The sequence below is a fragment of the Furipterus horrens genome, unplaced genomic scaffold (assembly GCF_987537825.1).
Source record: "Furipterus horrens unplaced genomic scaffold, mFurHor1.1.pri manual_scaffold_4, whole genome shotgun sequence".
Lineage (NCBI taxonomy): Eukaryota > Metazoa > Chordata > Mammalia > Chiroptera > Furipteridae > Furipterus > Furipterus horrens.
The window spans coordinates 188,058,401-188,070,627 of NW_028327174.1; the positions used below are offsets into that span (position 1 = coordinate 188,058,401).

At 53.4% G+C, this 12,227-nt stretch overlaps 1 protein-coding gene across 5 annotated transcripts in view; it reads right to left on the minus strand.

The window, feature by feature from the left end:
• WHRN (whirlin) overlaps positions 1-12,227 on the minus strand; it is a 79,783-nt gene that overhangs the window by 1,059 nt on the left and 66,497 nt on the right. For 3 of the 5 annotated variants that reach the window (XM_090274626.1, XM_090274624.1, XM_090274621.1), the window contains 4 exons: positions 4,595-4,666; positions 2,784-3,297; positions 760-941; positions 121-243 (listed from right to left, as the gene is read on the minus strand). In XM_090274626.1, coding sequence (XP_090130752.1) covers positions 121-243; positions 760-941; positions 2,784-3,297; positions 4,595-4,666 — 891 coding nt within the window. The remainder of the gene's footprint in view (positions 1-120; positions 244-759; positions 942-2,783; positions 3,298-4,594; positions 4,667-12,227) is intronic. The other 2 variants (XM_090274625.1, XM_090274623.1) reach the window with 1 other exon arrangement.

Consider the following 12,227-nt stretch of genomic DNA (forward strand, 5'->3'; position numbering starts at 1 on the left):
AGGAGCCTGGGTCTGCCATTGGGTTGTTGGATCACCTCTAGGAGTGGCACACCCCTAGGATGCTAAGAAAAAACTTCCGGGGTAGGAAGAGATAGTTAAGCGGGGTCCCCGGGGAAGTACCTGAATTGTGACGATCCTGGGCAGGGGCTGGCGGGTGTTGGCGCCACCCTCGATGGCGATGCCCAGGGTGGCCGCACTTTTCTTCACTCGGACCAGGGTGGATGTGGGCTCCAGGAGCCCGGGCTGCGGGTATGAAGGAGACCAGTGACAAAGGCCTCCATGGCCAGGCCTGGCCATGACACACTTTTAGGTGAGCAGGGCTCAGTCTCCAGCTCCGTGCTGGGAGCCTACAGGGTGCTGGGCACTAAGTTAAGCTATTGGTGTTCTCAACTCTTAATTGCTACAAAAATCCCCAAGGCTTGGGAAGTTAAGGGGTACAGTCCAAGGCTGCCTGGTGGTGGCACTAGGACATGAATCCAGGCCGGACTGCCTCAGCCATCACACTATGTCAGAACTGAGCTTTAAGATTCTCAAGACCAACCTTTAGCGCTCAGCTTGTCAGTGTCACCACAAAGGCAGGACTTACACAGGGCCTCTAGCCGAATACAGTGTTCTTTCGAGTCCCCACACCTCCCCAGTAAGGGGCTCTCTTCACTGCTGGTGGTCACTTATCAAGCTGAATCTTGGTCAGCGACTTCCTGTACTTCACCTGGGGCCTGCCTTCCTCTCACCCTCTGTGACCCTCTCTTCCTCACTTACCGGTTTGGTGGCCCTCTCTGCGCTCCTCTCGTTCCGAGGTGGCTCCTTGCTACTCCTGCTCTTGGTGGATGCCATCTGTCTGCCTCGGCCAGGGGCGCTGGCCTCTACTTCGCCAGCATCCACACCACTGTCCTCGCTCAGAGTCTGCCCACTGTCCGAGAGCTGTGACAGTGTGGAGGCTGCTGGGAGGGGGAGACAGAAGGAGAGTGGTGATTTATACAGCTGGAGTCAGGGAGGGCTTCTTGGAGGAGGTGATGAAGCTACAGACTGTATGGCTGGGGGGATTCCCTGCTCAAAGACTGAGGGGGCGAGGGGAAGATGGAGGGCAGGGAGACTTTCCACCACCCTTCCACCTACTGAGGCCTGCCCTTCCAACTGGGCCTGGCCCTAAAGCCACCGCTTCCAGGATGTTTGCCTTGACTGCTCCTAGTGTAATAATTAAAACAGAGTTTGGAAAGCAAACCTAGCCCATAGATGTGTCTTTCTTAAAAAAACATATACAATGCTGTCAATTTCTAACAGTGGACTAACATTCATATTAGGCGCTTTCACATAAAATTTAAATTTCTAGCTTCTTGAGAAAAAAAAGAGAAAGTTCTTCCATGCCTGGTCTGTATGCCTGCTTGACCCCAGCTGGCCTGAGCTGAGTATGGACACATGCCCCTTTGGTTCACCAGTCAACCCAAGCAGCCTTACTATGTGTGTAATGGCCTACTCCCCGAGTTTGAGACCCTATGTTAAGAACACACAGTCTGGAGTCTAGCTGGTTGGATTTGAATTCCCTCTGACCAGCTGTACAGCCCTAAGAGAGTTACACAACCTCTCTGAGCCTCCATGTTCTTGTTCTAATCAGGAGCAATGATGCCTATCCAATGGGGTTACCATAAAGATTAATAGATATGATGTATAGAGTGAAGCAATCAAAAGAACAGACTTGTGCTAGACTGTCTGGCTCCACAGTTATTTTCTGTGCCTCTTCATCTATAAAATAGGAGTAATAATAGTACCAGCCTCTCAGGACTCCTGGTGGGGAATGAGGATTAATGAGTTGCTAATATAGGCAAACTCTGTAGAACAGTGTCCAGCACAGAGGCAGTTCTGTGTAACGGTTAGCTCTTGTGTGTGTCCAGCTCAGTGCCAGGTCTAGAAGCAGCAAAAGAAACAGTGATCCATCCACGAGAGCTCAGGTTTCTCACCGCATCCTGCCTGCTCTCCCTCAGCTGCCTTCCCTCACCAAGCCCCCTGAGCGCAGGGACCCTGCATTCTTCATGGCATATAGCAAACACTCCCCTTTCCTGGCCACAGCAGGACACCGCATATCGCTTTAGCCACAAGATGGCAGCAGAACCCAACAAAATGCACCCACCTCAGCAAGAAGAGACCCAGAGCTTGCAGAGGGCTCAGGCTTTTGGAGTGAAAAGCAGGTTCTACCATCCCCGCCACCTCCTCAGCTGGACTCCTCAGGGGCTGCAGACCTGGGCTGGCTTCCGGGGTTCCTGATAGGTCTACCCTGCACTCTGACCCTGAAGCCCCAGGGGCCACCCTTCCTCCAGCACCTTCACGGTGCCAGGCCCTGGGGAACAGAGATCATAGAAGCCACCCCTGCCCTCAACAAGCTCAGTCTTATGGAGAAGACTGATAAATGACTGCAGGGGCACTGGGTGGGGGAGGGCTGGGGGCTCAGGAGGAGGAGCCCAACCCCCACAGCAGCCTGGCAGGGCTGTCATTGTCACCTCCACTCTAGGATACACAAGCAACTCAGAGGCACAACAGCTAGTACATGGCAGAGTCAGGAGTCGCACTCATGTCTCTGATTCCAAAGCCCTTCAGTGTGGGCTCAGGACCCCGGTCCCCAGCCACCCTGACCCTGAGGGAGGAACACCAGGGCTAGAAGGCCCCTTGCTGGGTAAGTACCTGGGTCCACCTTCACTGTGTTGATGGGCAAATCAACCCAGAGGGACAGGCTCCCCCAAGATCACACAGTGGGCACCAGAGCCCGGCCCCCCGCATCTGTCCATACTCACTGCGTGTCTGGGGCAGTGCCCTCACTTCGTTCACGTCAGGCTCGCTGTCCGGGCGGTGCACCTCCACCATGACAAAGTGCTGGTTTGTGCCTGTCTGCTCTGGGCGGCCCGAGGGTGAAGGTGGGGGGAGGCAGCCCCCAGCCACTGTGGCCTCTGCAGGGGGACTTTTCAGGTGCGGGGGTGACTGGACCCGTGGGAAGGGGCCAATGGGGTGCTGGTTGACCAGGGCCAGATGGGCATCCAGCGGCCTCTTGGCTCCAGGGTTGGCAGGGGAGACGGAGGCGTAGATGGGGGAGGAGGGCGAGTCATGTGCTGAGGGGCCCTCTGGGGCTGGTGTGGTGCCCGCCGGCGGGCTGCGGTTCCGCGGAGCTGAGAAGACGATGCCCGAGTGGGAGGACACAGAGGAAAGTGGCTTCTGGTCCTGGCTTCCCTGCTTTCTCGGCTGGGCCAGAGGCGGTGGGGGAGGGGGTGGCTTGTAGCTGGGCAGCCCCTCGGCCGTGGGTTTGACATCATCCTGCCAAAAGACCCAACAGGAATAGAAGGAGTCAGAGCCCATCGTGGCTGGACGAGGGGAGATCTGACAGTCAAGTGGGCCAGGCCAGGCTGGAATTCTGTCCCAGCTCTGTCGGCTGTAGGCCGCACTGCCCTGAATAATGCAACACTGAGTGGAAAACTTTCCCAGCATCTCGGCAGCTGATAAGCATCGGGATCCTGGCTGCATCTCTGGGGACGGCACCGTTACCTTTGGGAATTGAAGTTCTTGGCATCAGCCAGGGCTTGTCACAGGGAACAAGACTTAATTAGAGCTGGGATGCAGAAAATGGAAAAACAATAAAGGCACTTCTTTGGCTTTTCTTTTTAGGGGATTATCCTAGCTACTAGGCAGGAAGTGTGACTGGACTAGAGATAGGGTGTGTGGACAGAAGGAAGACAGACACACGGGCTGGGGTGCCATGTGGCCCTGGGCAAAGCACAGCACCTCTCTGAGGGCACCCATGGGCAATGGGAAAACCGCACTTACCAGAAGAGTTGTGGGATGTGAGGAGCAGGGCGCATAATGGGTTAGCAAGGCACCTCCGACCCAGCAGGCACTGAGTGAGTGGCAGCTATGGATACTGTCATTACTATTCGCCCGCAGCCTGTGCCAATATCCAACACCTGCATAGCTCTGACGGGAGCACAGGAACTGTTCCAAATGCTTCACTTAAATTAACTAATTTACCCCTTGTGGCAAGCTGATGGGTTAGGTACACTCCTCACACTCTTCTTATCTCCATTTTACGGGTAGGAAAACTGAGGCACAGAGAGGTTAAGAAACTTGCCTGTAGTCACAGAGCCAGTGGCAGACGTGGTATTTGAACCCAGGTAGTCTGGCTCCAGAGCCCAAGCCATTCAAGTTATTTGGGTCAGAATCACAAAGTAATACTGCCTGGGCTGCTGCTGTGTGCACACAGGCATAAGGGCATGTTTAACTTCTATTTCCAGCCCAGTACTATTACCTCTTTAAGGAGTTCTCTCCAGGCGCTCCATGTTTCAGTATTTGCAATAACGTTCAGATAACTTATCAAAAGGAACACTAACTGGACAAACAAAGAGCCTGACAGCCCCACCTAAAATCCAAGAAGGAGCAATCCTGGCCCCCGACTGGAGACAACAGAGGGCCACACTGTGCACAGGCCCAGGGCTGCCTCTGAGAGCTCACAGCCAGGTCCTCTGTCCCCTCTCAGTGGCTCTCGCCATGGAGCCAGTCCCCAGGGCTTCAAACAGGCCTTGGATGGCAAAACCCAAAGAAGGGCCAGAGAGCCTCTTACCAGAGAAACGTCTGGGAGGGCGTTCATATTGCTCTGGACAGCCTCGCCAGTTTCCTCCACGTCCAGGGTGTTCTAGAAATGGAGAAGAAAACAATGTGAGCAAATATAAATCAAGAAGAAAAAACAAGACTCCCAAATCTATGGACCCTATGACACCTTCACGTGGTTTCTGTGACTCCTGACACGGCCCCACTTCCTTGGAATTTATTTTATGCATTAAAATTAATGTCCATTTCCTTGCCGGTCATTTTTTTTTAATGTTTGTTTGTTTATTTATTTATTTAGAGATGGGAAAAGGGAGAGAGAGAGAGGAACATCAATGTGTGGTTGCCTCTTGCACCCCCAACTGGGGACCTGGCCCGAACCCAGGCATGTACCCCGACTGGGAACCAAACCAGCAACCCTTTGGTCTGCAGGGCAGAGCTCAGCCCACTGAGCCACAACAGCCAGGGCTCCTTGCTGGTCATTTTCAATTCATTTTTTGAGACTTGCTGATTATGTCCAGGCCTTCCCGGAACTACAAAGAGATGCTGCGGGGTGGCTCTGGCCTTGACCGGGAACTCCTGAAGTTCGATGCTGCTCAACACACCCCACAACTCCAAACCCCAAGGCTTCTCTCTCCACTGCTTGCTCACAGAGTCCCAGAAAGGTGTGCAAATGGCAAGATGCAAATGAGAGGTGGGTGGGGAAAGTCTCTCTCTCCCCCCCCCTTCTAATTTTAATGGTTTTAATAGTGTGAAGGGGGGTGGTTAAGGTTTAAATGGACCTTACTTTGCAAAAGTGCCCATTTCCTCCTTCCTTCTCTAACTCACCAGAAGAAGCCTAATGCTCTCTCAAGGGACACTTAGCTGCTGAAAGGCCTCCTTTCCTGGGAGGCTGAGCAGTGCTCCTCTCTAAACTGGCTCTCCTGAGGGCTTGGGGGAGCCATTTCTCCAGCCCACAGAGCCTAGGGCAGCAGAGCCTAGGGTGGTAGAGCCTCCATCACCAACACCTAGCTCTAGTCTCAGGTGCAGATATCAATACTGACTGAACAGTCTCATTGCTCTAGACTGAAAGGGCCTGGAACACACAGATGGAAAGATGTGACCCTGGCCTGAAGTAGTTTAAAGACAGCGGGGTTGATACAAACAAGCACAGAGGACACTGCACAGAGTGAGAAAATATAGGCATATAATGCAGCTGGGGTAAGTTATCAAGGAAGGCTTCCTGGAGGAGGGAGCACAGCTGAAAGCTAAGTCTTGTGGGCAAGCAGGGCAAAGGAGGGAAAGGTGGTTGTTTCAGAGGAAAGGGCATCCATAAAGCAGAAAGGATAGAGGATGTTTGAGACTCTTCCAGAGGTTCCACAAGAGTCATGCAAGAAGCTACTTGAACCTGAGGGTAATAGGTTGCCATGGAGACATGGTCAAGTTTGCCTTCTGTGAATTTCCCCTTTGCTCACTTCCTCTGAAGCCACACTAGAACAATGCAGGTAAGTCAGGGCCTCCACACAAGCTGTTCCGTCTGTCTGGAACATTCTTCCCCTCAGCTATCCACATAGCATGCTCCACTCCATCACATCCAAGACCTTACTCGAACACCACCTCCTTGAGGCCTACCTTGACAACCCACCTAACATCACAATCCCCAGTTCCTGCCCTGTTTCATTTCCCTCCTTTGCACTGATCACTGTTCTTCACCCAGCGGCCAAGATGTAATCCTCGAGACACAAGGCAGACAGTGTCCCTCTCCAGCTCATAACCCCTCAGGGCCTTTTCTTCTGACTTGAGGAAATCCCAAATTCTGCACTCATTATGCTACTCCTCCAACCAACTGGATAGAACAGTCCTGCCTTGGAGCCTCTGCACTCACTGCTCCCTCTGCCCACAGGACTCCTGGCTCCCTCCCTTACTTCATTTAGTTCTGACTCAGCAAGGCCTTCCTGGACCAGCCCTGTCTAAACTAGCCTCCGTCCCAACATACACATGTACACACCCCACTCTAACCGCTGACCCTGCTTCATTTTTCTATATAAGACTTGTTACCACCTGATGTTATACCATTAATTTGCTTATTGTTTGTTAGTAAGATAAAAACGCCTAAGAGGCAGGACTTGTAACTACCTGGTCCCTACTCTGTCCTCAGTGTTCAAGACAGTGCTTGATAAATATTTATTAAGCAAATTAATTAATCCACACAAATGAGCCGATGAGTAAATGAAATCAATCCATCCCTCCGGCTGCCATGGGGAGGAGGCCTGAGCAGGCAGAGAACCCAGTGAGGTGGCTACTGCTGTCATTGTGTAGAGCATTCATGGTGGCTTGAATGAGGGTGAGGGCAGCGGGTGGGGACACAGGTGCCCCAGCTCCACACCTCCTAGAGCAGATGCCACCTGGTCATCCACACGGATCCCATCTCCTGGGATGCTCCCAAAGCCTGGAGCATTCTGGGTGGACAAAGGGCACATGATCACGAAGACCTGTCATAGGGACCCACCAATGCTTCTGAGATTCTCCTTCCCAGGGCTCTTCATTGGGTCCCACGATGTCTCTAGGTCAAAGTCAGGCTGGGACAACTGCTTCATTCATCAACAAAGCTGAGGCTCACATGCAAACCTCAGCTTCCTGACAGGCTCCTGCCCCCTCCAGCTCTGTCTCCTGCACATTGCCTCAGAGGAAGCTGCTGCTGACACCCTGGGTGATGCAAGGACAGCTGGGGACCCTCGCGGAGGTGTAGTGATGGGGTTGCTCTCTCACCCACTGACTAGTGAGTGGCACTGGTTCTGGCTTCTTTGAGATCATGCTCAGCTCTGCCATTTACAGCTGACTGATGGTGGACAAATCACTTAACGGCTCTGTGACTCCATTTCCTCATCTGTACAATGGGGTAACAGCAGTCCCTCCCTCACGGGGTTGATGCATTAACACCAAAAAAATGCTCAGAACAGAGCCTGGCACAATACACGAGGGGAAGCAACCGTTAACCCACACCAGAAGTCTGAGACCTTGCAAGTGTGCTTCAGCAACCAAATAGCTGCAAAGTGTGCCCGGGCCCCGTGTGAACACCTCCAAGGAAAGGAAACGGCAGCCTCCCCTACAACCCCCTCCAAATTCCAAAACCATAACATGTCCAGTGCTCCTTGGACTACACAGACCATCTACAGTTAAGGTGAACAGCGAGGCGGAGCTGGTTCTGCGCAATGACTTCCCAAGAGTTGGCAGTCACAGTCCTGATCTCAGCAGGAGACTTGAAGAGGGTCAGAAGCCTGGGAAGTGCCTACAGCAAAGACAAAGGCCTCCACACAGCCCGATATAGCAGTCACCTGCTCCCAGAACTCAACCTGCAGGCACCCTCAGGACTCAGATGACAGAGCACAGTGGGACCAAAGGCACGGGATTCTGTCTCGTTCTAATACATTCGGAGTTTCCAGCATTTATTCAGTCACTCAGAAAGCATTGATCAGGCAGCCTTGACTTATGAGGGAAGCTCATGGGGATAAAAGATGAGTGGGCCACTGTGTCCCCAACACCAAGCCGAGGTCCATGCACACAGTAGCTGCCCCAGAACTCTTGTTCAGGATCACTGATGGGTCTGGCAGTGGTGAAAGGGCCCAGGAGATGGGGAGAGGATGTATCTGCTGAGCACACAGGGAGAGTATGGCTGTGTTAGAAGGTAGGAGACCAGAGAACTACAAACTGGAGGACCCACTGTGTGCCAGGCCCTCTCCTGGGCATTTCACTTTCATAATCTCATTTGATTCTCACTGTGAGACACGCACTATCATTCTCCCTGGCTCACATCTTTTATACATAAGCTCAGAGGGGGAAGTGACTTGCCCACAGTCACACAGCCGTTTTACAGCAGATCATGTTTCTAACCCAGGTCAGGATGATCCCAAAGTCCACGCAGCCCTTACCGGACCCCAGAATCGGACAGGACACAGACACTGTAGGAACTAGAGGGCCCCAGGAGTGATTCTCTCTGGGCCAAGGGAGAACACAGCCATCACTGGCCCCTGGCCTCAGCCATTCTCTGCTATTAGTGGCAGCCTGGAGCCAAGAGGGAAGCAGGGATGGAAGGGGGGAAGCGGCAGGAGGAGCAGGACAAACGGCCAGCCCTGGGAGAGAGGCCTGAAGTGGAGCAAATGGCAGACGGGTCGGAGTCCAGCCCTGCCAGACTCCATCTGCTAAATCCAGACGCTCAGGAGCCCCGAGTCCCCGAGCCATGTTCCTTATGCATCGGAAATAGCTGCAGACAGCAGGCTAAGAACCCGGGGGATGCATCAGCAGAAATGCTCGTGGAACAGGCTTCGAGGAGGATCAAGGTCAGAGCTCACACAGGAGCCAGCCTGTGCATCCTGGCCACCCCACACCCTAGCTTCTCAGAGCCCCTTTTCTCTGACACCCACTGAGGCCAGAGCCCAGCTGAAGAGTTAGACCTGGTAGGATCCTTTACCCATTCCACAGCTGAGGTGGTTGAGGTTCAGAGAGGGACGGAGACCTGCCCAAGGTCACACAGCAAGGAGGGGGCAGATAGCTGAACCTTATTTAAGGTCTGACTGTTATCCAGACTGCTTTCCACAAGGGCCAGGATGCCCTTGGCACCTGCTGTCCCATCTCTTTCATCCTCCAATCTGTGGGAGTTCAGAAAATTCCCTTCCTTTTGGAGAAAAAAAACCTCCTTTGTGTCTGAGTTGGCCCAGTCAGGGCCCAGATATCCCGGGAGTCTGATTTGAAGAAACTGTGGGGACAAAATGAAATGAAGTGATGAGGAGCAGTCACCTGTGCTGATCTCTGCCAGGTAGTCTCCTGATCCTGGAAATGCAGGTGTGCATGGCCCAGGTGCCACCTCAGCAAAATGAGGCCTCTCTCTTCCTCCCCCACCCCGCTCCCTCCAGCCCAATTCTCTGGTTTCTAGGCCTCCTTCCCCTCATTTCAATGGGAGGGCTCTTACATAAAGGTGCTATTTTCAGCCCTTTGTTCTTCTTGCTGCTTTTTACTCTGATGTCAGGACAACAGGCTGCCCCTTCAACTCCCCCAAAACGCACAAAGAGAGGCCTGAGGCTGGGTGGTGTCCCTGCTTCTGTATATGGAAAAACTGAGGCACTGAGTTACAATGTTCTTCTGGAAGGTCACGGGACACAGGGAGGGACAAGGAGGGAAACCAGAGAGGGAGAAGTGAGAATAAAAGAAAACAGATGAGGATTTGGGAGAAAAGGCCTCAAAGGGGGAGCAAAGGGAAGGAGAAAGGGGAGGAAAGAGAAAAGCAGGGCATGGTGGCACAGTCAGAGCCGAGGCTGGGGAAGAAAAGCTGGTCACCCCGGGAAGGACAGAGTGGTGGGACAGGCAGGACAGCAATGTGAGCCAGGAACAGCCAGACCGTACGGATGTTTCTGGGGGGCAGTGAGTCTGCCCAGAGTGCAGGGGACAGGTCTGAGTGTCCTGAAAGGTCATGCGGCCAGAGGCTGGGGTGATGGCAATGCTGGGGGCGACAGGACATCCTGCTCCTAACCTCTCCAGGCACAGGGTGGGGTGGAAGTCTGGAGCTGGTGGGGAAGGCCAGAGGAGTGGACTGGGAGGGAAATGATCCCAGAGCATGGGACTGGAACCCATGCTCGAAGGGTGGCCGAGACCACAGGAACTGCCCCGACACCAGGCTGGCCCTGGGCCCTGTTGCCCTTCCCTGCTGTCACGTTTGACTACCAAGCCACAGAAGCAGAAAAGTCCCTGGGAAGCCTGTGCATGAACCCCTCCCAGATGAGGAGTCACTACCTTGACCCAAGGGAGCCTATTTGATGTAGGCAGACAGTGGTTCCTTCTGCCCCATTTCATCTCTGCCCGCCTCCACCACCACGCGCCACAGTGGTCTTTGGAAAAGGATATCACTCAACAGACAGAGAGTGTGACCCAGAATCTCAGGCAGGGCCGGAAGAGCCCTTAGGACACTGTTGGAAACCAGGGCTCCAGACTGGAACGCAGGGGCCTATGACCCTGGCTGGGTGAAAACACGGCACCTTGACCTTCATTAACCTCTAACTGAAATGTAGAATTTCCCTACGTTACGGATGGAGGCAACACAGCCCAGCAGTTCAGCAGCCCCTGTGACACTTTCACTGACCAAAGTCACAGATCTTTCATATCACATTCCGGCTGCTGCCAATGCCACAAAAGCCCATTTATGCTCATCACGGCTTCCAATTACAGCCCTTACCGACTGGCCGGTTATTAGGCATGCTAAATAGGAAGCACAATTTTTACAATTGGTTTGGGTATTTTGAAAACGACATTTCCTTAGGATTTGTTTTCTTCGTGATTCTACGTACGTGTTTTATTTTTTAGTATTTAAAACTATTATTCTGAGAAGGGGTCACAGGTCTTGGCCAGCCTGCCGGAGGGGTCCGTGGCACAGAAAAGGTAAAGAGCCTCCGTCCTGAGTCAATGCTCAGTCCATCTGCACCTTTACAGCTGGGAGAACAGGGGTTTCCAGTGGGGCAGGGCCGGTCCACGTTCCAACAGGCTCTGACCTCGCAGACTTGGTCCTGTTTGGAGGAAAGAGCTTCCAGCACCCCCAAGTGCCCACCCAGGGGTGCAGATGCGCTGTAAAGGACTGGCTGGGAGGAATGTTCCTTGTTTCAGACACCAGCTGAAGCAAAGCTATAGCCACCCTGAGGGTTACTCATGCCTACGGAGAATTGATGGTTCTGGGGGCTCAGGCTGAGGCTTCTCAGGAGGGAATGGGCTATTCTCCTCAAGGGGGAAATCGCACGCCAGTCTTGCTGTGCCCTCATCTGGGCACTGAGCAGCTTCCTGGGATGGGGCTGCAAGAGCTATTCTACCTGACAATATAGCTGCATACCTGGTCCACACCTGACTATGTTATCTGTACACCTGGAAAGCACCTGACAACGTACCTGCATGTCTGAACAGCACCTTAAAACTATACCTGAACACCCAGACACAACCTGACAATGTTCCTGCACACCTAAACAGCACCCAAAAACTCTGCCCGCACACCTGGACAGCACCCAACAATGTACCTGCACACCCAGACCGCACATGAACTATACCTGCACACCCGGACAGCACCTGACAATGTGTACCTGCACACCTAGACAGGGTCACCCTCATCCAGCTGCCCCTCTGAGCTCTCTCCACACACAGAAGACGCATTTTAAAAGCTGCCACCAGGATCACGTCACTTCGTTACTGAGGACTTGATGGTTTTAAAATTAAACTTAAGTCCCTGGAGGCTGCTGCTGAACCTCACCCCTCTCCCCTGCAGTCCCAGCTCTCTGCCCCCAAACCGGACCTCCTGCAGTTCAGGGCCCTCATCCCACCCCCCTGCTACCTGGCTGATGCCAACGACCTCCGATCTCAGCTCAGTTACCTCTCCCCTAGTGCCCCAATCCCATGCTCTCGCACCAGCCTTGGACCACTCATCAGAGTGTGGATTACACAGATGATATGATCTGAGACTGTTCCCCCGAACGGACATGCTAGGGTTCAGGAGGGCAGGCACCACTGTCTCTTGCTCACAGCTACCAGAGTCTGGCACGTCGAAGGCACTCACGAAAGCTTGCTGAGTGAAAGAGTGAGTAAGCAGATGGGTTCCTTCCGTTGCCCACAGGGTCAGACACAGGCCTGGGCTTCCCCACCCT